This window comes from Melanotaenia boesemani, chromosome 15 (genome assembly GCF_017639745.1).
Source record: "Melanotaenia boesemani isolate fMelBoe1 chromosome 15, fMelBoe1.pri, whole genome shotgun sequence".
Taxonomy (NCBI): domain Eukaryota; kingdom Metazoa; phylum Chordata; class Actinopteri; order Atheriniformes; family Melanotaeniidae; genus Melanotaenia; species Melanotaenia boesemani.
Genome location: NC_055696.1, coordinates 32103805 through 32128927, shown reverse-complemented (window position 1 = coordinate 32128927; position 25123 = coordinate 32103805). Strand labels below are relative to the sequence as shown.

Here is a 25123-nt window from a genome sequence, read left to right as displayed (position 1 = left end):
TATACCCCATCTCAAAAAACACACATACGCAGTTTTACATATAACTGTGTGTATTGACGTGATAATGTGTCCTCTTGTTTATGAAGCTGCTCATTTGATCTTATTCCACAAAATCATTGCAAGCACACATCTGAAACCCAGCACAAACGTTTATTTATCTACCTCGGCTGCTGAAATGTTCCTTTCAAGTTCTTCAACTTTGGCTTTACAGCTGCTTCTTCTAATTTCCAGGTCTGGATTTGGGAATCTGCAAAGACAAATGACATCCAAATTACACATCCACTTCATCCCATTAGGCACATTTTAGGTGTAACATACAGGAGGAGGAACAAAGATGAACAGAGAAAATGAGAGGAAGATGGTTAATCTCACCGTAAGGATCAACTATTAAGCAGTTGAGCCTGCAGTTGGTTGGAATAGTCATATTTGTTTCTTTAAAAAAAGATCAAATAAATAAAATCCAGCTTCAAATGTAACAGAAAATATTTGCCTGCACACAGAAACACCCCTCTGCTTGCTCAGGAATGTGGTTAAATTATAACATAAAAAAAAAAACTAATAAATGGTTTAAATTCTGATTTGAACTAAATTTAAAAACAACAAATGGAAAACAAAGTGGAAATATGATGTTTTTACACAGATGGATAAAGACAGTTATGAAACATAATCCCGATCAGTGTATGCGGTCGTAGGAGCCCCGCAGCTTCCTGCACTTTTATCAAGGCTTTGCCAACTGTCTAGTGCAAGATGTTCTTCAGCTAGGAGGAACTTTAACCCACACGAAAGAGTTCCTCCTCCTGTAGGCTGTTAGGAGATACAGTTAGCTCGATGTAGGAGGGATGCCACTCCTCTTACCTGTGTACTACTTCATCCAGTTTAGTCAGCAAAGCCTTGGTGTCTGCCAGCTCTCTGTAGAGTCCGTACAATCCCTGATCCCGGCTGCTTTCTACAACGGACAGCTGCAAGGTGCGAAACAAGTAGTTTTTAAACAAGTCTTATAAAAGTTTTACGACTGAAGGGCTTGTTTTAAATGTGAGTGATGAAGATGTGTGAGCAACCTGAGCTGTGTGAGACCTCCTGGTGGCTGATGTTAAGAGGGATTTGCAGCGCTTGATCTCGTCCTCCAGACTCATTTTCTCTGCTGCTGACTGATTGCTAAAGAAACAATGTGAACGAGGTAAGAAGTCAGCAGCTGGTTTAATCACACATTCATTTGTTTCCTGACCACAGCTTACCTCAGCTCCAAAAAATCCCTCAACTTGACTTCATAGCTGGTCTTCTTCTCTCGGATGTTCCGGGTCAGGCTACGTAAAGAAAAATATCCAGGAACGAACCCTTAGTGTTCCAGCTTTTCACTCGAAGCGCAGATGCACTGTTAGCTCAGCCTTACCTTGCCTGTTCGTCAAGCAGCTGCTCGATCTCAGTCTTCAGGGACTTTAGTACCTCCTGGTTGGCCTTCTTCTCCTTCTGGTCCTTCTTTACCTCCTCCTCCAGCTTCTGCTGGAACATCATCAGCTCTTTATTGGTCACCTAGACAGAAAAGCAGAAATAAAGGACACTTGGTCATTTAATTCAGGTTTATACACAGATACATTAAACCAATTCAGCATCCTTAAACAGTTTTAAGCTTACCTGTATATTTGTAGTTATCTTCTTTATGTCATCCTCAAGTAAAATGATGTCTTCTCTGCTATTTAGAGTCACTTTGTCACAGCCTTTTGCCATTTTCTTGATCTGCTGATCCAACTTCTTGATGCTCCTCTCCATTTTGTTAATGTCACCCTGAAGAGAAGGTGATTGTAAGACAGTCCATAACTTATTACCTTGTCGAGTGACAGATGGAGAAAAACATGGAGGTATTTAAGTTACATGTATTTGTTTTCCAGATGTTGGAATAAGATGTGATTGTAGTCACATCCTCTCCCATATAAAACGCTACCTAGTCTGCTCTGTTTTATAAGAACCAGAGAATCAGCCGCACAAACATAAGCATAACAAACACATTAATAAAACCAGGTGTGCTCCTTTACAGGTTCATAAGTTCATTTTAGGATCTTTGGTTACTGAGCTGACAGAAAACACCTGCTTTGTTTCTTTATTGGCACGTTTTTAGGTCGTTCTTTTCAGTTTACTGCAGATCTGTGTACAGTCACAAGTCTGTCAATAACACGATAAACATGCTTATGCAACTCACGGCAGAAAAATCTGACTGCTTGACATCAGTCCCGTGTTTTATTCCTCGTTATGTCTCATCTTCAAGTTTAAAACAAGAGTATTATTAAACTGATGCTCTATTTGCTCATGCTTAAAGGGAACCTAATGTTTGTTTTTATGAAACAAAGTGAAAGACAATAATCAAACTGGTTTAAGATTCTTTAAAAACGGATAAAAAAAATTATTAGATAAATACAGCAAACACTGATCACAAAAACCCGATGTAAAAACAAGTGTTCATCCAAAATATTTAATTAGTTTAATCATTTACATACTCATAAGATTTCTCATTTGAGAGATTTTGACATCTCAGAGTAACTCGGAGTATCTGAAATCTCTGGATGTACCGGTTTCGCCAGCTCTAAATTCAGGTAGTGGAATCGGGTCAGAACCCAAACACACGAATCAGTGTACTTAAGAGTTTAAGTATTTTTAACTCAATACTGTTTTCATTTCTCTGTAATGTTTATTGTTTATGCATTTGTCCCATTTCAATAAACTTGTAAATAAATAAGTAAATACCTCCAGCGGCTGTGAAAGCACGATGGCAGATTCACTCACCTGACATTTCTCAAAACGCTCATGAAGCTCAGAATTTACTGCCACGCTCCTCAGGGTCTCTTTAAACGTCTGGAAGGAGGAGGAAAAACTAATAAATCCATTTTAAACCGACAACCTTCAACAAGATGATACCGTCTGTCTGACTCTTTAGTTTCATACGTGTAACTAAATCCAGGCTTATTGAACAGGATGCAAGTCCCCACATTAAAATCAGCTCTGCTGAATCATGTTTATGAGCTCTGTAGCAGGTAACCGATCCGTTACAGCTTCACAGTGGAACTACCACATGCGACAATGACAAAATAGCCTGACATGAAAGCTAGACATGCTCCGTCTGCTCCTCGCTGGAGTGCGACTGTTTCCATCATTATCTCGCTGGTAGAATTAAAAAAAAAAAAAAGACGGAAATTTTGTCTGATTTTCAGCTGGTTGGCGCATTTTCAGATGCATGCTCTCTATCCACTAGCAGAGCTGTTGTGTGTGTGTGTGTGTGTGTGTGTGTGTGTGCGTGTCTATATGCGCAGCATCTGACTGGAACCCCCCCGTACACAGAGAATGTAAAACAGATAAACAACAGACTATAAGAAAAATAAATCTGTCCTAGTTTAATAGTTTGGTAAGTATAAAAACCCCAAACAGAGGGAACCTTAAATTAATTCTGTTGTGATTTGGGGCTGAATAGAAAACCAGATCAAAATAAATGAACTTGACCTTCTAGTCGAGGCAGTGTGTGTCATTCGTGTAACAGCAGGGGAAACACTGATGTTCCAGTGAGTTTAACTCAAGCTTTGGTGAGATGCTGATGTTTACCTGCATGGATACGTTTCTTCTCAAAACTATTTCTTCAGGCGTCCCAGAGGCAACTCTGCTTGAAGCTGAATCAGTTTCCAAAACTCCATCGTCAACCTCAAAGTTATCAAGATCCAGTTCCTCATAACCATTAGGGAGAAAGTGAGCAGCTTGGTCCATGAAGCCATTAGTCCAATGGAGGAGGATGTCGTCATTTCCTGATGACCAGAATGGATTTGGGAGGATGGGATTGATTTCAGTCTGAGCAGATGGATAATTCTCCAGGCAGCTTGTGAGATCAGCTGGGAAGTCTCCATGTAAATTTGGAGATGAAAAATAATGTTCAGGATCAGCTATTTCGTCCAGGTCGTCCAGGCTTGTTCCATGTGCAGCCTGTTGCATGCAGACGGCATGTTTAGCCAAACCAATACGTCTCCCCATCTTTATGAAGCGAAGAGACTCCAGCAGGAAGACCTCAAAGCCACCTGCTTCTTCAAACTTCTGCCGAGCCACAGCAGGGAAATGTTCCAGTTCACCCACCAGCAGAGGGTCGCTTGCCATCAGGGGACCATGCTCCTCCAAGATCTGAGCAAAGTAGCTGCAGACAGACAATCAGTGTTCATCTCATACAGAAGCAAAGTGTTTAGACTGTATACCTGATTTGAACAATGTGATCACTTCGCAACATCCAGCAAAAACTAAGTGTGTCATCCCGACGTCTCAGAGAAGTGTCCTCATCTGAGGATTGATTAAAAACTCGCCATTCTGTTTCTGGCTGATCGAGTCTTACACACTGGCGTTTTTTGGTGGGTGAGCTTATTATTTCTATCTGACATAATAGGCAAACAGAGCTCCATGCTGGCCACACAGCTCTGCATGCCCATAAAAGTCCCCAAAATTCAGTCCCTTCACTTTGTTTCTAGATAAAAGTCACCCAAGCTGCTCGAGGTCTGAAAATATGTTTGATTCTAAACTCAGTCAAACATGGAATGTTTTTCTTTTAGTTTAAGACAACTGGTAGAAATCAGATAATTTCTTTAAACTAACATAAATTCAAAATGCTCCAACAAATTTCATTACTCACACAAAGAAAGTGCCATGCCAACTCTTTCCTGATCAGTGTTAACAAATGGAGAGTGGGCTTTTTCCACTGGAGCTTCCTCCTTATGGAGCTCACACAACATCTCAATCCTTTTAAAACTTTTCTTTTTCCATACAGCCCATGTGAATTTCTTCATTTATTCACTGAAAGGAATTCTGTCCCAGATCTTTGTATTATATCTTGTTCATGTCTAAAGTTCTTTTATTTATCTTTTGTGCTTCTCTGTTCAGAACTTCAAACTTTCTTTAAACAGCGATAAAATGTAAATCCACCTCCCTGGAACCAAATCTACACTATCTAAACTGACAGTCTTTCCCTCTCTACTGACAGCTCCTGCTCCCCCTTCCCTCAGGGTCGGAGTCAGGGTGTCATCCTTGATAGGTCATTATCATTTAATGCTCACATCAGTAATGTTACTTGCTCTGCATAATTTCATCGATGCAACACCTCTCATCTCCACAGCTCCCTCTCCCCATGTACTGCCTCCGTTCACAGCCTCGTCACCTCCTGTATCGAATACAGCAACTCTCTTCTTGTCGGTCTCCCTCAGAAATATCTCCATAAACTTCAGATGGTTCAGAATTCAGCCCTTCACGTCATCACCGAAACCCCCTCCTTTTACCGCGTGACGACAGTCCTACAGCAGCTGCAGCGGCTGTAGCTATCCACAACCTCCCCCCATCTGCACTTCAGCTCTGGAATTCACTCCCACCAGACATTCGTATCATCAACCTTCTCCATCTGTTTAAATCCACACTCCAAACTTACTGGTTAAACATAGCATTCCCTCTCTGTAGTTACACTGTCCCGTGTTTTATACCTGTATTTTTATTTATTCCTTGCTGTTGTTTTTAATTTAACACAAACGTGTAAATAAACACTTCGGCCTGTCACGACAACAAATTTTGCTGTGTGATAAATTTTCTCAGAAATTATCGCGATAAACGATAATATTGCACAAAGCGATAATGTTGTCATTTTGTGACCATTTTCAACCAATATAATGACAATGCCATAATAATGCAAGTACACCCTTTCAAAGATAAATAAACTTTCATTTCTAAAGAACATTTTACACTGGAACTGGAAGAAATTTTAAATAACAAAACCAATAATTAGAACGGACTCTCAGTCTCATTAACGAATGAAAACCAAACACAGCCAAAAACAATAAGTATGATGGATAATAAAAACTAAATTGCCTTTCAAAAAAATATATTTAAAAAAATATAAAACATGAGGCTCAGAAAGGGAAAACCAGCAAAACTGCCAGTTAGTATCATTGTATTAAAATATATATACATATATATATATATATATGCACTTACTCATACAACGTCTCTTTTGTTGGGTCTGGGTTGTTGTCCAAAATCTTTTTATAGTGAGTTCTTTGTCTTGTGCTGCTGTACTGGTCCTCAAAATCAGCCACTTGATCTCGAAGGTGACTGGGTACAGTGAACGGGTCAACAGGATGAAGGAATGATCTGCCAACAGAAAGCTCCACGTTAATCTTTGATTACAGGCACAATCTCAGCGTTCAGAAGGATTTAAAAGAACTTACAAAGAGTCATCTTCAAAAAAGTCTTGGTCCCACTCCTCTCTTGTAGTTACTGCTCTCATCCCCGAGAAAACAATAGGACCCTGTGAGAAAGCAAACAGGAGAAAGATCGGAATGACGGCACAAGGATGTCCTCATTAGGAGGAAAAACAGTGATAATCAGATCTAACCTTTTGCTCTCTGTGTCTCTTTTTCCGACCTCGAGTCTTACCCCTTATAGGAGAATTCTGAAATGAAAACAAAAACATAAAATAGCAAAAAAAATAGAAACATATCTCGTTGTAAGCAGGATAAAATCACCTAAAGTAGCTTGAACTTTGGAGAAATCCACTTCTGAAAGACCTTTATATCAACACCAATGTCGTTATGTTTAGTACAGAAAGGCCTACATTTAATTAAGTAGAAGAAAGTATTGACATTCACGTATAATTTCTGGCATTAACTTCAATATGAATAGAAGAATTTATTACAGCCCCAAAGCCATTTTAGTCTACACCAAAATGTGGGAGAGAAAATTTTTTCTCCAAAAAATCATCAACTACATTACACGACGGGTCAATGAGTGGACAACAAACTTAAGAAAAGTTCTGCCTCGAACGTCCTGCAGTCCACTCTCACCTCATCAATCTGCCAGCAGGAAAGCTGCGTCCAGCTTAGGTTTGAACCTGGCAGTAATCTTCAGACTAGAAGGTGAAGCTGTGCAGCTCTCAGTACTGGATAATAATGGATATCTAAAACTAAGAAGTGTGTAAAGAAACTGTGAAAGTTCAGAGACACCCATCTACACTACTGAAACCTCCTGAACAAGTCATTTAGAAAGTTCAACAAAAAGTGATTTACACACTGGAAACAAAAAGGAGCACACAGCATGAGGTTCTGAACTTATTTCAAATGGTTCTGGTCACATATGTCATCTCTGATCAGAGATGACACAGTGAATAAAATGATATGGGGCCTCCAGGAGCATCCATGTTAAAATTTTCACAGAAGACAGAAGAAACTGGTTAAAATGGTGATTATTGTTTTTTCTTTTTCCAGTCCAAGTGGAATTAAAGCTACTGAAGCAAATTCAGCCAATCATCACAAAGCCACGGTGCAAACATGTCCAGTCACTGCAACTGTAATGTGACTTCTACTATTCTCTGTTCCTCTGCACTATTTGATGTTTACACGCTATCGACTTTACTTCCGTGTTTCTGGTTACTAACGTGTGAGGACAAAAAAGTGTCCCATATAAAATCCCCAGGTCTGAGTGGGGCCCACAGCTGCAGAAATAAAACCAGGGATCTTTGGAGAAGCAGAGCATCACAAGGCTGCAGAGACGCTGCCCGGCCGGCCTGGGCCGCAAACAGCCACTTCGCTTTCGCAACGCAGCGAGGAACCAAGGCTGAGCTCCCATGATGAGCTTCATTTTTCATGGGTTAAGTGTGAATTCTAGTTTTTCTTGGTCGTTAAAGAGATCCCCTCATCTCCAAACCAAAGACAAAACTTAGAGTTAAAATATTATGAGCGTGAACCGGAGTTAAGGTGAAAAATTCCTCATTTTTGATGTTTAAAATCATCACCTCAATCTTGCCATGACCCAATCAACTTGTTCAGTTGTTTTCTTTTAAAAAGAAAACATGTTGTCGACACTACAATTAATTATTGCTGATAGTCGTCACACAGCATCTCCTGCCGAGCTGTTCGTTTGTAGCTGTGGGATGACTTTTTAGACTTTAGCTAAACAGCAGTTTTCAGCTCAGTTAAACTGTGGTTAGTTAAGCTCATGTTGTAGGAAACATCAGCCTAAGAAAACTTTAAAAGACTTACATTTTCATTTTCATCAGACTTTTTTAACACTGAACAATGTCCATCTGAAAAACAAAACACAACGTCACATCGTAAAGAGAAAACCATTTTAAACCGTTTGTCCATTTTAAAATACCTACCCATCATATCAAAATATTCATCCAGTATAGAGTGGCAGGACACATAGTCATCTCTATGCTCCTCTAGAGTCCAGATAAAAAGTCTCATGTCATGTGGAGGAGCTTGTTTTAGGTACTCTGTCACAGTCAGGCCAATGCTTGCAAAAACCTCCGGTCTAGTGTCAAGTTTCTCTATAATCATCTCTTGAAGTGGTTCAAAGTTTAGCAGAACGGCCAGATCCAGCTGCTCCAAGTGTCCTGCATAGCGTTCAATGAAGGTCTGAGCTGCATTCAAACCTGAAAGCAGGAAGCAAATGAGATGCAGCTGAGTTTAAGTGTCACATAAAGCTGACACGTTCATCATGAGGAACATGTGGTGAGGCTGACCTGCATTGTTGAGCTGGCCCGCCCAACTGCTGAGCTTCGGATTTACATCCACACGACTACTAAGAAGCTGGATAAAGACTCTAGCCCAAACCCGGTTCTTCCTCTCCAGCAGCAGCTCGACAGCTTGACCAAATGACTCCAATGGTTCCTCCTGCCAGTTCAACAGCCTCCCAGCAAGCTGGTTCCCCTTCAATAAGTCCAGCTGCAGCCAGGGCTTCAGACTGCTGGTCAGAGCAGAAATGTGGAGGGTCTTCTCCTCCTTTAGAAGATTCATGTTCTGACTGATCTGCAGGAGAACTCGATCTCTGTACACCAACCAGGCTGACAACACAGTGGACACATGACAGGTTTAAACATTGGTAGCTCTGCTACAGAAGGTATTTTTGATATTCCCATGAAACCGTACCTTTATGTTGACTCTGAGATCCTGAGCTGTCCTTCAGCTGCACGATCTCATCACTGATAATCTGCTCGTCCTGAAATGACTGTTTATGATGCTTTCTCTGGAGTTTGCGCTCCTCCTTTGATTTTAACTTCTTTACACTTAAAACAAACAAAAAAGAAAACTTATTTATAAACCCAGTCGTTGTTATTTTAGATTTAAGCCTCGGTGGATTGGATCAAGTACAGAGATACTTTTCTTTACTGACAAGCAAAAACCATTCAAAACACAAAAAAGAAAGTTTTCTTAACAGGAACGAGTCTGGTTTCTACTACAAAACGCAGCAAATTCTTATTACTGACCCCAAATGAGGGGCAGTCGGTGACATTAAAACAGTTTTTTAAAGTAAATATTTTCTTTTTGGAAACATGTTTTGGTGAATATGATCGAAAAGAGGGAAACTATCTCCGTCTGTCTTCTTTGCTGGGATGAGCAGCCCTGACAGGAAAACAGACCCTACCGCACCGCTAAGTTCAGAATCCTCAAGTCAACAGTTAACAACTGTTTGATTTTCATTTTCTGCCTTTTAATGCAACTTATACCCTAATAAAGCCATTTTTAATTTAACAATGAATCAGGAACAGAAACAGGACATCTTAGCCAGCATCACTGTTGTTACCATGGTAACACCGCCTGACGAAATCACCTTCAGTTGCGCCTGTGTTTTGAACTTTCATGTAAAAGGAGAATTTCAGTTCACATTAACATCTTACAGGCTGCGGCTGCTTTGACTGGCAGACAGAAACGAGGAAAATGAGAGCTTGTGCTACCAGAAAATCCAGAGACGTTTCAGTTTATGAACCATTTTGTCAAACATAAACAAGTTAGTTAAAGAAGCAGTTAAACTATTTTATTCTGGAAAGATTTTTGCTGATGGTTATTATTTATTTTATGAAATTACGTTGTTTTATTGCACTCATTTTATGTGCAGCACTTTTTTCATCCGTAAAAAGCGCTTTATAAATAAACTTTACTTAATAAAAATATAAAAAGAAAAAAGTTTTACCACCCAGCTCACTTCCTTACTGGTGCCCATCCCAACGAACAAGTAACTGATTTCTAATAAAGCTGAAGCATTCAAGTTGTGGTGACAGTATTTCTTTCTTTCAAACCAACCTGCTACAGACATGAAGTGACAGCAGCCTCTGAGCAGAGGAAGTTTGTGTTGGATAAAGTCAAGCATCAAAGTAAATATCTTTCATAAAAACTAAATCATGTCGTTTCAGTTACTCCAGACATCATTTAAGCCACATGCTAATTTCAAGCATATCAGCAAATGTCAGAGAAGTCCATAACAATTCGTCTCTGGCTGCTTTAATCTGCATCTATGGACAAGAAATGAGCTGCAATTTGTTCACTTCATGAAAAAGCTGCAAGCACCATGAAGCAAACCAAGTGTCCACACGTTTGAAGAACAGCTTGAGATGTACTTCGCCTCACCTTGTACATTTCTGATTCACTTTTGGCTTCTTTGGAGTCTGTGGTTTCGTGATCTCTGTTTCAAACTAAAAAGAGAAAAATTCAAGTGAACACTAAACATGAGATTCATCTGAAAGTTCAGTTAAACCCAAGAGATTTACCGTACCTTACATTTTACCAAGCCTGTTGGACCAAAGATTTTGATGCAACAGATTTGGCCGACACAGTCTGGAGTCAAACAAGCCTCTCGAAGAATATCCTGCAACAGAAAAGACGTCCGAGTTGAACTGTAGGCAAAGCAATCACACACTGTATGTCCATGACTGTCAGTTCTACACATTTAGACTTTTACATATTAAAAGTCATTTCAGAAGTGCACCTTTTCGCTCTTTTCACAGAAAGTTGTGGCCTTCAGGGTTTTCCAGCAGCTGACGTGGAATTCAACCCTGCAGCTCTGACAGCAGCTAACCTGAACGTAGCCCTGCATGAACAAGCACACACGGTCAGGGCTTCAGGCATCTCAACACCCAACGCTGCAAACTGGCTGCCATTTACCTTAAAATCCGGATCAGTGAAGTAGATTTCCGCTTTCAAAGGGCACAGGCATATCTCAAGACGACAAACTGCATCAGGAACAGGAGGAAACCTGCACAACTCTACGTAACTCTCCAGGATTTCCTAAAAAGATCAGACATATTAAAACTCCATGACTTTATTTTGTAAGTCAGATTCTGGTTTTTAAAGGGATTCATTTTTAAATGTGTTTAACATGTTTTAACTCTACATAGAAAAAAAGCAGTTAGAATAAAGATCTAAATGAAGGCTGATTGTAGCTCACAGCTATAGGCTGAACAGAAAGTCTGCGTTGTGCAGCGATGCGCCTGAACGCAGAGTCTGTCCACCAACAGTTTATCAAAGTTCCAGACAGCTTAGGTTACAGCCTGCCTTAAATATGCATTACGTAACGTTCTGACTTTAAAACTCCGCGTTCTGGGCTCGTTTGATGGTACAGTAACACCTAATATGTGTGTTTCTGGAGCCGTCACTGGCCAGCAGCATCCTGAGGTCGAGAAACCACATCATAGAAGCAGAGTACTGTTTCACACATCGCGCCACATGCTCGTGCCAGATTCAGCAAAGAAACGCAAAAGGACTTCATCAGAGGAAGAGAGGAAAAGAGAGAGAGAAAGAAGCAGAACAAAAGATAAGACAAGAGTGAAGATATGACCGTCTTTTACTGGTTGGAGAGCTCACAGTACAGGTAGGATGCAAGATGGATGCCGAATTAGCCGTCAAGCTAACATCTAGAGCTCTTTTCACACAGCAGCTGCATCCTCTTTTCAGATTTGTTAAATCCTGTTTTGTAATTTATTTTCGCTCAGTGCTGCGCGAGTGAGAACACACACAGGAAGCTGGCGTAGCTGGATCAGCTGAGTGGTTACACCACCGTTGGTATAAATGGTGTGCTAGGTCTCACACACACGCCAGTGTGGCTCTATCACCATCACATCAACTTCAACCCCAAATTCTGTCTCAGACAGCAAACCGATGTAGTTAAGGTGCATCCTGTATTTAAATCGGCTCAGACGGTAGTGGTAGTAAGATTTTACAGTACTTAAAAACATTTTGAATAAATTTAATGTATGGCAATAAATTCAAAGCACCTTTCATTTGTAGATTATCTCTTCTTAAGAGTTGTCACTGTTAATAAAAAGCAGCTTGGAAACCACAACCGAGAAAACAGAAAACCACAAAATATTTTTAGAATATATGTAGAAGATGTAATAAAATATAAACATGCAAGTGTGTGATATTGTCTATAATTGTTATTACATGTAGGCCTGCGCCCACACAGCTTGCTTGTCTGGTCAGACATTAATGTTAACATTTCTAAGACAACATCTCAGAACTTTAAATGCTGTTAAACAAGGTTATTCATTTGTTTTCTTTGTGCCAGCCTGCCATTTGTTTGAGATGTTTCCTCTGAGAGCGCCAGATGCTCATGTCAGTGGCTTTGATGGATCCATCAAAGACAACAAAACAAGTAGAAGTTATGTTTAAGTGACGCTGTCACAGGAAGCCCAGCTCCAGGTCTGTTTATGGTTTAACAAGAGCTGGTGTGTGGCAGGACACCAGAGGTTCCAGGAGGCAAACAGCCCAGCAAAGCCCAGCTTGTAATCCACCACACACTGTGGCTCATTTTTATTGTAGACAAACTGGTTGAGTTTTGTCTCTGTCACATTATTAACACAATTTCTATCAATATTTCGTGACCATCTAACTTTTCTGATAAATTCTGCCTGTTCTGTTAACTTCCCTGGTTACCATGGTGACCGTTTCTGCCCTTATGATTGGCTATCTGAAGAAAAGCCATGATTACAGCAGCTGCAGCTTCATAAGAAATTCAAAGATTTTTTAACTTTGGGCACACAGTGGTTGCTCAAAAAAAGAGAAGCAGAAGCAGCCAATTATTTTTTTTAGTTAGAAGCTCTAATGGCAAAATTATCCCTATCGCCCCATCATAAAGAACCCTTAAAAAGATCACTGGATCCAGGAGCTGATCCGGATCACCCACAAAAAACTAATCACTTGCTCCTTATTCCATTTTAAGATTTCCTGAAAATTTAATCAAAATCCATTCATTACTTTTTGAGTTATGTTGCTAACAGACACGACCGAAAACAAAACCTCCACCTTGGCTTTGTCATTATTTACATAAACTCTTAGATTACGCTCACACTGCAGGCTGAAGTGACCCAAATCCGATTTTTTAGCCGCTATGCGACCTGTATCTGAACAACACAGATCCGTGTGGTCCTACATCCGATATGCATCTGATCTTTTGCCATGCGACTTTAGTCTGAACGGCCAGGTCGCATTAATCCGACCTACGCGTCATACATGACTTGGTTTATAAACTCTTACCTGTAAAGGATCACATGACTCTCCACCACTCCTGGCTGCGACTCCGTACCACGTTTCTCTGTACAGACGTTGCTGCCGCTGCTCCACAAATCTGCCTCTCCTTATAATCTCCTTAAAACGAGGCCACTGAAAAGGTGCTGGCCACGGTTGGACAATAACTTTAAAACTGCAACATGCGCTCAGCTGTTACCGCAAACACCAAGACGTCACACGCTCTCTGTCACGTCGTCGCATGCGGGCGACTTTCGGTGCGCATAAGGTTCACACAGGAGATCACATACAAGTCGCATTTAACTGGAAATGTGAACGGACTCTCAAAAAAATCGGATTTCATAAAAAAAATAATGAATTGAGCATTAAGCCCTGCAGTGTGGACGTAGCCTTATTCACAGGAGTGGAAATTCTTCATTCAGCCATGTACCAAGAAACAACATTGTAAATGATGGATGTACATGAAGGACCGACACACTGTCCAACAGCAAGAATCCACCACAAACACAAACCTACCTTGAAATATTCCGGCTCCGTTTCTTTGACGATGTGTTTTGTTAAAGGCCAGGTGAGTTTACCCGGTGTTATTTGATTCTTCACCATCTGCTGGGAGTCTGAGAACTGCTGCAGAGCAACTGCAAACCTGCCCCAAAGAAAAGAATGCAAACACTGTGTAATCTGAAATGACCAAAGTGAGAGAATAAAAAACAAACCTAGGAGTTGACACCTCCGTACCTGTTCTCCCTAAAATACACCCGGCCGATGGCGTAATAAACCAGACACTGAAACGTCCTCTCCTCATACGACTTCATCTTATCCAGGACTTTCTGAGCTTCTGCGAGTTCCTATGTTTAAATAAAAATGCCAAAAATGTAGTGACAGCAACAAGGGAAACTTACACACGTCTGAAATGTCTCCTACCATAAATACTAAGCTGTGAACATACTAGGACTAAGGCTCACTATTTCAGTCATCATATTGGACACAGAGTTTATGACTAACATTTTTTAACCAGCATCTGAACTGTGTGCCAACCACTCCTCCTGCAGAAAGGCTTCAGTAGTGTCAGCAGTGCTTTAGACTCAAATACCAATGATGTACAAAAAGTGGAAAAATCAAAACAAAGCATAGCTGTCACGTGCTCTTTAATGCGTGCCTAAATGACTTAAAAATGCTTGATTAATTCCCAGTGTATGCAGTTTTACCTCTCTCTCTCTCTCGTTGTCCAACAGCGTAAATAAGGGTTAAAATCTGCCCAGTAACCAAAGTATCTTACTGAGTTTTCATCTTAAAGTTATTGCTATTATTAAATTGTATTACCCCATATATAACTAGAGAAGAGTCTTTAGAAAGGTTTTATTTCCCCTTTTTAACCAAAGGAAGTGGGAGTCAAACTTTCACCTGCTTCTTTGATACTTATCTATCTGATGTAATTTGCTTTAATATTCGATTTTATTTGTGTAAGCAAATATATAAAATAATAAAATCAGTATTAGACTGATCTATAATTTAGCAATGATTTTATGGACACCACACCCCCATATGTGACCATCATTCATTTTGCAGAGGTGTTAGAAATGCAGCTCGGGGCTGAGAAAAATTCAAGCATTTCATGGATGATGCAGCTTGATCTCCACCACCAATGAGTTACCTCAGGCTGGCCAATTTCTATCAGGGCTGATGCACGCCCAAACAACAGCATCAGCACGTCGAGTGTGGAAAGTCCGAGATCCTGAGAAAGAATTAAACAAAATGATCATTTTACTGACTTTTGTGTTTCACTGCAAACCTGCTGGCAAAAGGTTTAAACTTCTGGATCTCGAGTCTTAAAATGATGAAGCATTTAAAAAAAGCTTGAATGATTCATTAGAAAAGAATAGGAAGGTGTGATTACTTTGGGTACGACAGTTTCCAGCAGAGCCAGGGCCTGGCTGAAGGCCTGCTCTGCGTTGCGGCTGCGCAGGTCGTACAGGGCAGTGAAGGCCTCCTGAACCATGAATCGCAGCTCTTTACACACATCAGCTTTACCACTAGTCGCCCGTTTCTGAGAGCAAAGGAAAAAGAGTTGCTTCATTAACCTGAATAAGCTGCAGGTAATTACGCCTCGTGAAAACCGTCTCACCTCTTCATCAGTTTGACCATTTCTGCTCCTGGTCTTCTTCTTTGTTGAAGCGTTGGACTCTGCTTTCTCACTGGAAACACAGAGGTTTCAGTTACTTTCAGTCTGACATACAAAACAGCTGGCTCCTGCTGGTAGCCGTCATCCTGTGTTTATTGGCTGCTGGAGCCACATCACATGTATAAAACACACAGATGTTAAATAGCTGCTCAACACAGACTGCTGTAAGACAGATTTGTATCAAAGTAGAATAAAGTTATGTAATCACTGAATGAAATTATAAACAATGAGCTGAGGTAGAAGTCTTTAAAATGATTAGTAAAAACCTGAGTGAAAACAGAACTTCTGCCCACCTTTTTGATGGTTTTGTGTCCTTAGCGTTGACTTCTGCCTGTGCAGCCTTTTCATTTTTTCCTGGGGAGAACATTTTTTTAAAGTCTTTCATATTTGATGTACACAACCTGTGCACACACTTATTTCTTCAGGATAAATTGAGTAGATATCTCATGCTTTATGGTTAGATTTGTTTCCAAGGCTAAAACATTCAGTCCATGAAGATCCATTAACAGCATCTAAACTTGTTTTTATCAGGATATTTTTAATGAAAACTAAAATCCTGATGTTGAAAAGTTATCAGAGCAGATGAAAAGCAACAAAAAAAAACTCACTAAACTCTTTCTTGCTTAACTCTGATGCACATAAAAACTTAAACATCCAAACATATTTCCTCCCAATAACTGAACTAACGTTAAATTCAACAACCAAACTTTATTCACACTAAAAGATTTAGGTAAACTGCCCTTTTACTGCCACACTGACTGTTGCAGAGCTAAGGTGTCCACAACCGACTCCACCAGCAAAAACAGACTGCTCACACTTCAATGTAAACAGTCATGCTCTCAAACATTCAAAACTTTACTCCATCCCTCAGTGTGTATTTATGATATGAAGATACTGAGCGAACCAACACCAACACACCAGCTGCTTAGAGCTCATAGTTGTTTTATGCTGCACATATGACAAAAAATTTGAATCTTGAAAGTAAAATTAAGTCATAAAGAGCAGCTCAAAGAGCTGCACAACTATAACTACCAGAGGGAGGAGATTCACCGGAGCGTCAGCAGGAGTAAACTCACACTCACCTGACTTTTTGTCCATTTTATTTTCTGTGTTCTGTCAACACAAGAGTTAAATGCCAAGTTAAACAAACAGGCACGGATACAAATGAGTGAAGACTATCTACAGATTTACCACGTTTATATTTACATGCCAAATTAATATGGTTCAAAGATGCTGAGATAAACAAATGGTTTAAATGTATTAAAAAAGCACTTTAATAATCTAAAAGGATCACGTTGACAGAAAAAAGCAAAAAAAGTCATCAAAACAGGAATTAATCATCATTAGGTTATTTTTCTCTAACTACATGTACAAGTCATGTATAACCATAACCGCTGGTTTTATAAATAAAACCTGTGAATCCTGTCGGCCTGTGACTAACCTTCGCTGGTTTTATGAATAAAACCAGTGAATCCTGTCGGCCTGTGACTAACCTTCGCTGGTTTTATGAATAAAACCTGTGAATCCTGTCGGCCTGTGACCAACCTTCGCTGGTTTTATGAATAAAACCAGTGAATCCTGTCGGCCTGTGACTAACCTTCGCTGGTTTTATGAATAAAACCAGTGAATCCTGTCGGCCTGTGACTAACCTTCGCTGGTTCTATGAATAAAACCAGTGAATCCTTTCGGCCTGTGACCAACCTTCGCTGGTTTTATGAATAAAACCTGTGAATCCTGTCGGCCTGTGACTAACCTTCGCTGGTTTTATGAATAAAACCAGTGAATCCTGTCGGCCTGTGACTAACCTTCGCTGGTTCTATGAATAAAACCAGTGAATCCTTTCGGCCTGTGACCAACCTTCGCTGGTTTTATGAATAAAACCAGTGAATCCTGTCGGCCTGTGACTAACCTTCGCTGGTTTTATGAATAAAACCAGTGAATCCTGTCGGCCTGTGACTAACCTTCGCTGGTTCTATGAATAAAACCAGTGAATCCTGTCGGCCTGTGACTAACCTTCGCTGGTTTTATGAATAAAACCAGTGAATCCTGTCGGCCTGTGACTAACCTTCGCTGGTTTTATGAATAAAACCAGTGAATCCTGTCGGCCTGTGACTAACCTTCGCTGGTTCTATGAATAAAACCAGTGAATCCTTTCGGCCTGTGACCAACCTTCGCTGGTTTTATGAATAAAACCTGTGAATCCTGTCGGCCTGTGACCAACCTTCGCTGGTTTTATGAATAAAACCAGTGAATCCTGTCGGCCTGTGACTAACCTTCGCTGGTTTTATGAATAAAACCAGTGAATCCTGTCGGCCTGTGACTAACCTTCGCTGGTTTTATGAATAAAACCAGTGAATCCTGTCGGCCTGTGACTAACCTTCGCTGGTTTTATGAATAAAACCAGTGAATCCTGTCGGCCTGTGACTAACCTTCGCTGGTTTTATGAATAAAACCAGTGAATCCTGTCGGCCTGTGACTAACCTTTGCTGGTTCTATGAATAAAACCAGTGAATCCTTTCAGCCTGTGACTAACCTTCGCTGGTTTTATGAATAAAACCAGTGAATCCTGTCGGCCTGTGACTAACCTTCGCTGGTTTTATGAATAAAACCAGTGAATCCTGTCGGCCTGTGACTAACCTTCGCTGGTTCTATGAATAAAACCCGTGAATCCTGTCGGCCTGTGACTAACCTTCGCTGGTTTTATGAATAAAACCTGTGAATCCTGTCGGCCTGTGACTAACCTTCGCTGGTTTTATGAATAAAACCAGTGAATCCTGTCGGCCTGTGACTAACCTTCGCTGGTTTTATGAATAAAACCAGTGAATCCTGTCGGCCTGTGACTAACCTTCGCTGGTTTTATGAATAAAACCAGTGAATCCTGTCGGCCTGTGACTAACCTTCGCTGGTTTTATGAATAAAACCTGTGAATCCTGTCGGCCTGTGACTAACCTTCGCTGGTTTTATGAATAAAACCTGTGAATCCTGTCGGCCTGTGACTAACCTTCGCTGGTTTTATGAATAAAACCAGTGAATCCTGTCGGCCTGTGACTAACCTTCGCTGGTTTTATGAATAAAACCTGTGAATCCTGTCGGCCTGTGACTAACCTTCGCTGGTTTTATGAATAAAACCAGTGAATCCTGTCGGCCTGTGACTAACCTTCGTGGTGGCGCTGGCTGCTGACTCCGTCTTAGCAGCAGCTTTTGAAGACTGCGGTCGTTTTCTCACCATACCTGCGTTAAAACTGCCGTCATGGGAAAAAAGTAAATATGTAAATTTTTATTGACAAACAACAGTTTACATATATATATATATATATATATATATATATATATATATATATATATATATATATATATATTTATAAACATATATGCAAGTAAGTATGAAGTTATGAAGACATACCTGTGCATTTTCTTTGACTGTTCAGCTGAAACACACAGACATGAGTTTCACTCTTAATATACAGGAAATGAAAGCTAAGCCGGAAAAGAGGTTGTTTTTCTTCTTTATGACAAGCAGCTATCAGCTCATTGGATATTTAAAGAAACAGATACACTCAGTTAAAAAAGCAATAATGAAACTGAACTTAAGTATATTTACACATTTTTTAAAATCTTTTTTTAAATACTACTCTACTACCAATTCAATTCATTGTTTCACCTGGATAAAAAAAATACCTTTGCTGCTTGAAAGAATCCCAAGGAATTTTTGGTATTGCTGGTCCAGGACTTTGAGTCCATCCTGGTCATCTCTACACAGGGACTTGGCGGAGCAGTTGGCTTTAAAAGCTAATGGGATCTCTCCAAGAGAGAACAAGGCCTCACAGAAACGGTAGTGACCCTGCAAACAAACCGAGACATTAGTTTAAAAAAATGTACCAGTTGCTTATGTCAGGGGTTCCCAAACTTTTCCAGACCAAGGCCCCCCAAACAGCATTAGTTTCTGGCCTGGGACCCCCAAACCCACAGACAACGTTACATATGTATAGAAACAAGCTTTTATAATGTATTTTCTTACTTTTATTCACCATTTAATAATGATGACATTTGTTTAGCATAAGAAAATGATTAATGAACATCTTTTATCAGCACCGTATATTCTCAGTAAATAATAAACTTTCCAACAAACTGTTGACAGATAACAGAAGAAATCAAACTTTTCTCACGTGTGCGTGAGCAGGCGTGACTGGGAGTGACAGCATTTCAGGCAATCATATGGCTATAAAGCCACACCCTGATGTCATATTTGGCCGCGAGTTCTTGGTTTTTCTTTTTGCAGCAGAGCCCTGCATGGCGGGCTGCTGCTCTGCTCTATGTCTTGACAAAAACCTGTTCATTTTGCGCTAGCTTGCAGAGCAGAGCTGCCTGATAACCTCCAGGTCTACACAGATATTGAGGTCATCAGCCGAACTTACTAAACTTTTTTTTTGGCTTCCCTCTAATTTCTGAGCCCCCCTTGTGGCCCCCCACTTTGAAAAGCACTGGATTAATGTGACAGTGAGCACTACATAAAATATTGAACAAACACGTTCCCAGGATACTTTACTAGGAACACCTGTTCTGCTGCTTGTTAACACAAACACCTAAATCAGCCAATCACATGGCAGCAACTCGATGCATTTACTCATGCAGACGTGGTCAAGACGACTTGTTGAAGTTCAAACTGGGCATCAGAATGAGGAAGAACGAGGATTTAAGTGACTTTGAATGTGGCATGCTTGTATTTCAGTCTACTGCTGAGCTACTGGGATTTTCACATACAACCATCTCTGGGGGAAAAAAAGAAAAAATCCAGTGAGCAGAAGTCGTCTGGACCAAAATGTGTGTGTGATATTGTTGTGTTGCTGGGCAGACTGGTCGGAGGTGAAAGAAAGACAACACTAAGTCAAATAACCACTGATTGCAACAAAGGTATGCACAATGGAATCTCTGAACACACAACGCGTCCAACCTTGAAGTAGATGAACTACAGCAGCAGAAGGCCACACCGGGAGCCTCCTGTCAGCTAAGAACAACAGGAAACTGAGGCTAAAAGTCACACACACTCACCAGGACTGGACAACTGCAAAATGTTGGTCCGATGTTTCTCCAGCTGCTACATTCAGATGGCAGGGTCCAAATTTAGTGGAAACATCATGAAATGTCACAAAGCTCAGATCATCTCCACTTGCTTTCTTTAAAAATTACCACTCTACTCCACTGGTCTTCACAGTCACCAGATCCTAATCCAATAAAGCCCCTTTGGGACATGGTGGAACGGCAGATTCTCATCATGGATGTGCAGTCGATAAATCTGTCATGTCAATATGTGAGTGACATGACAGCACCTCTGCAACATCTGAGGAATGTTTCCAACACCTTGTTCAATCTATAAAAGGGGGTCCAACCCAGAACTAGCACAGTGTTCCTATTAAAGTGGCTAGCGAGTGTTTAGTGCAGGAGAAAAGTCTGTGTTATTATCGGTCTTAAAGCTACTGATTTGCACCGTAACATTTAAAACACACCAGGTCAGGCATCACATTACAGATGGATGTAGCCATGTTACTTGTAGAGATGAATACCTTTGCCCAGAACGGATCGATGAGGATGGCACGTTTTCCATCACCAACCGCTTTTCTGTAAAAACACACAGAAATGTAATAATCTCATTCTGTTTAAAATAATTAAAAACAAGAGTACATTTTGTGGGAAAGTTGGTTATACACACGGCTACCGGTCATCTGCTCTTTACATTATCTCACTTATTCATACATGCATGACATGTAATACTTACAGATACTTTTCACAGCGCAGATAACATTGTGCTCTGTTTCCATAAAGAATGTGGTTGTCAGGGCTGGAAAGGGATGGAAACAAGTATCAACTGTACAAGTACACAGAATCATCAGATTATTGTGTAAAACTGATGTATATTGTATGTGGTATGTACACCATGAGACCATTAAAGGTTAGAATAAATAAATACTTACTAATGTTTGATGGCCTCAGAATAAAACCTCACAGCTTCATCATACTTCTCTTTCTGGAAGTACTCATTTCCCTTCTTCTTCATTTCCTCACTTTTCTGCATTAGGAAGGAATAAAGACTTAATTTGAAAGCTGACAAATTTTAATCCAAATATGATCAGCTCAGTTTTGCTTAGCTCCAACTAATTCTCTATTTTTTTAACAATAAACATTACAAATAATCAATATTCAATACACATATCGTAGAAATGTAAAAGTAATTGTTTTAGTTAAAATTGATATCAAATCCTACTAAATGGTGCAGCTACACCACCTGCTGTCTTAAACTGGAAGCTACCGGCATGATTCTTACTGATAATGTCCGACATGTTAGGATAATATAGTAAGTTTCTCTGTGTGGTCAGAAAACACCCTGGTGTGCTGCGCTGGCTCCTCTGCTGCTTTTAACACATAAAAACATGCATTTTCCACTTTGTTGGTTTGGGGGAGAAAAAAAGGCCAAAACTTTGGGGAACTTCACTAAGTCATTGTCTGCAGGGTCAGACGTGGCTTAATAATTTGGTGCAGGTGCTTGACGTGTGTCATTAGACGCACTGGTGTGTCTTCATTTTAGCCCACAGTGCTGTCATCTGCAAGGCCAGCGTGATGTGTGGAAGCACAAAGAGAAGTTGGGCTAACACGCCTCTGACATGTGAATTACAAGCTGGAATAGCAACAGTCTAACTACGTCTTTTTAGTGTTTTAGAGGCCAAATAAAAGTGTTGTCATTTTCTTTAGTTTTTGCCTGTAAGGGTATAACTAATATGTGAAAGAGGCCTTTGACTTCCTTTTTTGGAAAAGAGTGCTAATACTTCTTGGAGATGAGTCTTTTAATGTGCGCAAAGGTTTGACAGGTCACATGAGAAGGAAACTTCTGGGAACAAGTATTAGCTGTTCTTGATTTGCTTGTACAAAATGTGAATGGGGAAAGGCAAATGGAAGATCTTTACTCTGTCTCGTGGGAAATTTATCAGTAGTTAAAAAGATTAACTAGCAGATTTACCAGAACTAGGTGCAAGATGAAATTAAAATACCTGAGTAGACCAGAAAGTGCAAATCTGATCCATGACTAATGTAAATTCAAGAAATTATTACCTGAGGAATCAGTAGTAAAACTTCTGGACTGGGTTACAATCTAAATCTGGCATGGTTCATGAACTACTAAATAATATTAAGTAAAATGAGATAATCAGGTGGAGCCATTTGCTCATCAATATATTAAATATGATCAGTCTAAGATGCTAGGAATATAGTTTAGTTGAAGCATAAAGCAGTATATGACAAAAAACAATTAAAGAAGAAAACTAGTGTTTCAACTGTATTAACAAAGTAGTTAAGTCCATTTAGTGATGTCACCTACAGGGTGCATTCACACCAGCCTTTTTAATTCGAACCCTAGCGCGTTAGTTTGGAAAGTCTTCTTCGTTTGGGGTATTCTGATAACAAACCGACTCGGACCAAAGAAGCAGACTCGGGCCATCTACAAACGCAGGTCTTAGTCCGCTTCAAGCGGACCAAATACAGAAAGCAGACTACAAAGCAAAGTGCATTGTGGGTTCAGTGCACGGCATCGTGGGTAAACACAACCAAACATAAGCTTGTGTGGGATGATGGACGGCTCTGGATGGGAGAAATGGCTCATGACCAGACATGGAAGAATTCAGCAAAAGTTCTGAAACATGATCAACCCAAGGCCGCCGGGATCTGGGGCAGCTCCATATTTAGCTGTTATTAGAAACCGAAGTTGTTCAGCATTAACCAATCGATGAATGACTTTTCTTCATGGTTGTGTTTCTGATCTTCTCCTTCAGTCATTGTGGCACACGACTAAATGAGCTGCTATTTTACTGGCATACAGGGAACTGACACTGGTTCAAACCAAGCAGCAACCTCCACCTGTAAAATGTGAAGCCTACGCGAAGAAACAAAAAATTGCAGTTCCCCCCTCATCCACTAGGGGCTGACTCCAAAACAGAGCAAATCCCCATAGACTCCCATGTTAAAAAGACCAACTTTACAACAGAAATAAACATGTTTAAAGCCTGGTACAAAAAACATTTTAGGATTAATAGGTCAAGTCGACCTTCATGACAACTGTGAGGGGGGTGAATTTTATTCTAATTCCTCTGTTTGGATGATATTTAATCTAAAAATTTGGCATAATTAGGGGCGTGTCCTTTTGATTGACAGGTATCCAATATCCGCGGCAAGAAGGGAGAGTGCAGCACAACCACCGTTTTACAGAAGATGACTTCCCAGTTTCTCAACATCTGAGCTCAATCATTTTTAAACAAACACATAGTGTCTGATCAAACTTTTTAAGACAGAAAACACCAAATGCTGGACATCCAAGTCAAATCTCAAATTAATGTGTCCACACATCCACCTGCAAACCATTTGAGTCTTACCTCTATAAGATAGTCATCTGGAAGCGCATACAAGGCCTTCATCGTCCTCTTCATGTTGGCACCCATATCCTGAATAAACTTGGCAACTGCACACAAAGATAAAGCAAGTGTAACTTTAATGATTTCTCAACTTATTGCTGCTTTTATCAGTCAAAAAACAGAATGCCACTTTTGTGTGAAACAGCTCAAACAGCTCAACTTCTAAAAGAGAAAGAGCTGCTCCTCATCAGAACAATGTGTGACTGAATAAATCAGAGCGGTGTGATGGTGTCTCACACTCTGTGAAGATCAGGTGAAGGGCTGTGAAGCAGGCAGGAATGGTGCCAAAGTTTCGCAGGTGATCGCGTACGTTGTGATCCCCTGATCCCTCCAACCAACGCAGTGCGTTATCAAAAACCTCTGGAGAACGCTGTTGGAACAAAATACCACAGCGTTATTTATACCCTCCATTACACACAGGCACTGGAAACAAGGACAGCCAACACAACAAAAACGCAATATGATCCAACAGAAAAACAGGATTTACACGGATTAGCTGAACAGTTTAAACTTAATCTTCGTGTCTCTACTCAGAAAACAAGACAAATAAAAGCTGAATTCCAACATATTATCACAGCTCATCAGAATTACTTCAGTTATCTTTGATTTTCTCAAAGCCAGATGATGATCAACTTTCTTTCACAGCGAAGGATTTTACTCTCGTTTGCTATTAGCCACATAAAAACACTGAAGTAAAGAACTCTGAGGTGGGTTTCATCAAAACGGTCTCCAGTAACGTTTATTATTCCATCATTGACAAAATATTACAAAAACCATATTGGAAGGAGTAGATTGTGTCCTTAAGCTTGTGTTTATATTAACAGCTGACTAACATGTTTATGCTCATGACGGATTGTTGACTTACCAGATTAAACATGTTGCTTATGGCGATTACATGTCGCGTACGATCCTTATTCAACTGGAATAGAAACACAAAAGCAGAATGTAGTAAACTAAAGCAAAACATGAGACAAGATCGATACTGACACAGAACGGGAGTAAACAGAAACAGCTGTAACCAGGTGACCCTGCAAGCGTTCGTATGGACAGAAACAACCCCGCTTTAAGCTAGCTGGGTGTGGAACTTACAGTTCCTTGCTCCAAGTCATAGAGAATTGCTTCCACGATTTCAATCCTGTGCAGATGTTTTATCTTTAGCTCTTCGCTGTTCCTACAAGGAGACAAACACACAC

The 25123-nt window shown here is 40.3% G+C and overlaps 1 protein-coding gene across 2 annotated transcripts in view; it reads right to left on the bottom strand.

Annotated features, from left to right (window-relative positions):
• ttc3 (tetratricopeptide repeat domain 3) overlaps positions 1-25123 on the bottom strand; it is a 37111-nt gene that overhangs the window by 3248 nt on the left and 8740 nt on the right. For both annotated transcript variants that reach the window (XM_042007863.1, XM_042007864.1), the window contains exons 5-40: positions 25020-25101; positions 24796-24849; positions 24168-24300; positions 23892-23977; positions 21447-21541; positions 21251-21313; positions 21039-21093; positions 19156-19318; positions 18881-18905; positions 18635-18719; positions 16560-16590; positions 15771-15831; positions 15421-15490; positions 15193-15342; positions 14950-15030; positions 14034-14143; positions 13815-13941; positions 10938-11060; positions 10762-10863; positions 10549-10641; positions 10404-10468; positions 8928-9064; positions 8522-8842; positions 8156-8431; positions 8037-8080; positions 6395-6451; positions 6228-6307; positions 5995-6150; positions 3586-4162; positions 2776-2844; positions 1633-1782; positions 1391-1530; positions 1236-1304; positions 1059-1155; positions 856-959; positions 163-247 (exon numbers count right to left, since the gene is read on the bottom strand). In XM_042007863.1, coding sequence (XP_041863797.1) covers positions 163-247; positions 856-959; positions 1059-1155; positions 1236-1304; positions 1391-1530; positions 1633-1782; positions 2776-2844; positions 3586-4162; positions 5995-6150; positions 6228-6307; positions 6395-6451; positions 8037-8080; positions 8156-8431; positions 8522-8842; positions 8928-9064; positions 10404-10468; positions 10549-10641; positions 10762-10863; positions 10938-11060; positions 13815-13941; positions 14034-14143; positions 14950-15030; positions 15193-15342; positions 15421-15490; positions 15771-15831; positions 16560-16590; positions 18635-18719; positions 18881-18905; positions 19156-19318; positions 21039-21093; positions 21251-21313; positions 21447-21541; positions 23892-23977; positions 24168-24300; positions 24796-24849; positions 25020-25101 — 4216 coding nt within the window. The remainder of the gene's footprint in view (positions 1-162; positions 248-855; positions 960-1058; positions 1156-1235; positions 1305-1390; positions 1531-1632; positions 1783-2775; positions 2845-3585; positions 4163-5994; positions 6151-6227; positions 6308-6394; positions 6452-8036; positions 8081-8155; positions 8432-8521; positions 8843-8927; positions 9065-10403; positions 10469-10548; positions 10642-10761; positions 10864-10937; positions 11061-13814; positions 13942-14033; positions 14144-14949; positions 15031-15192; positions 15343-15420; positions 15491-15770; positions 15832-16559; positions 16591-18634; positions 18720-18880; positions 18906-19155; positions 19319-21038; positions 21094-21250; positions 21314-21446; positions 21542-23891; positions 23978-24167; positions 24301-24795; positions 24850-25019; positions 25102-25123) is intronic.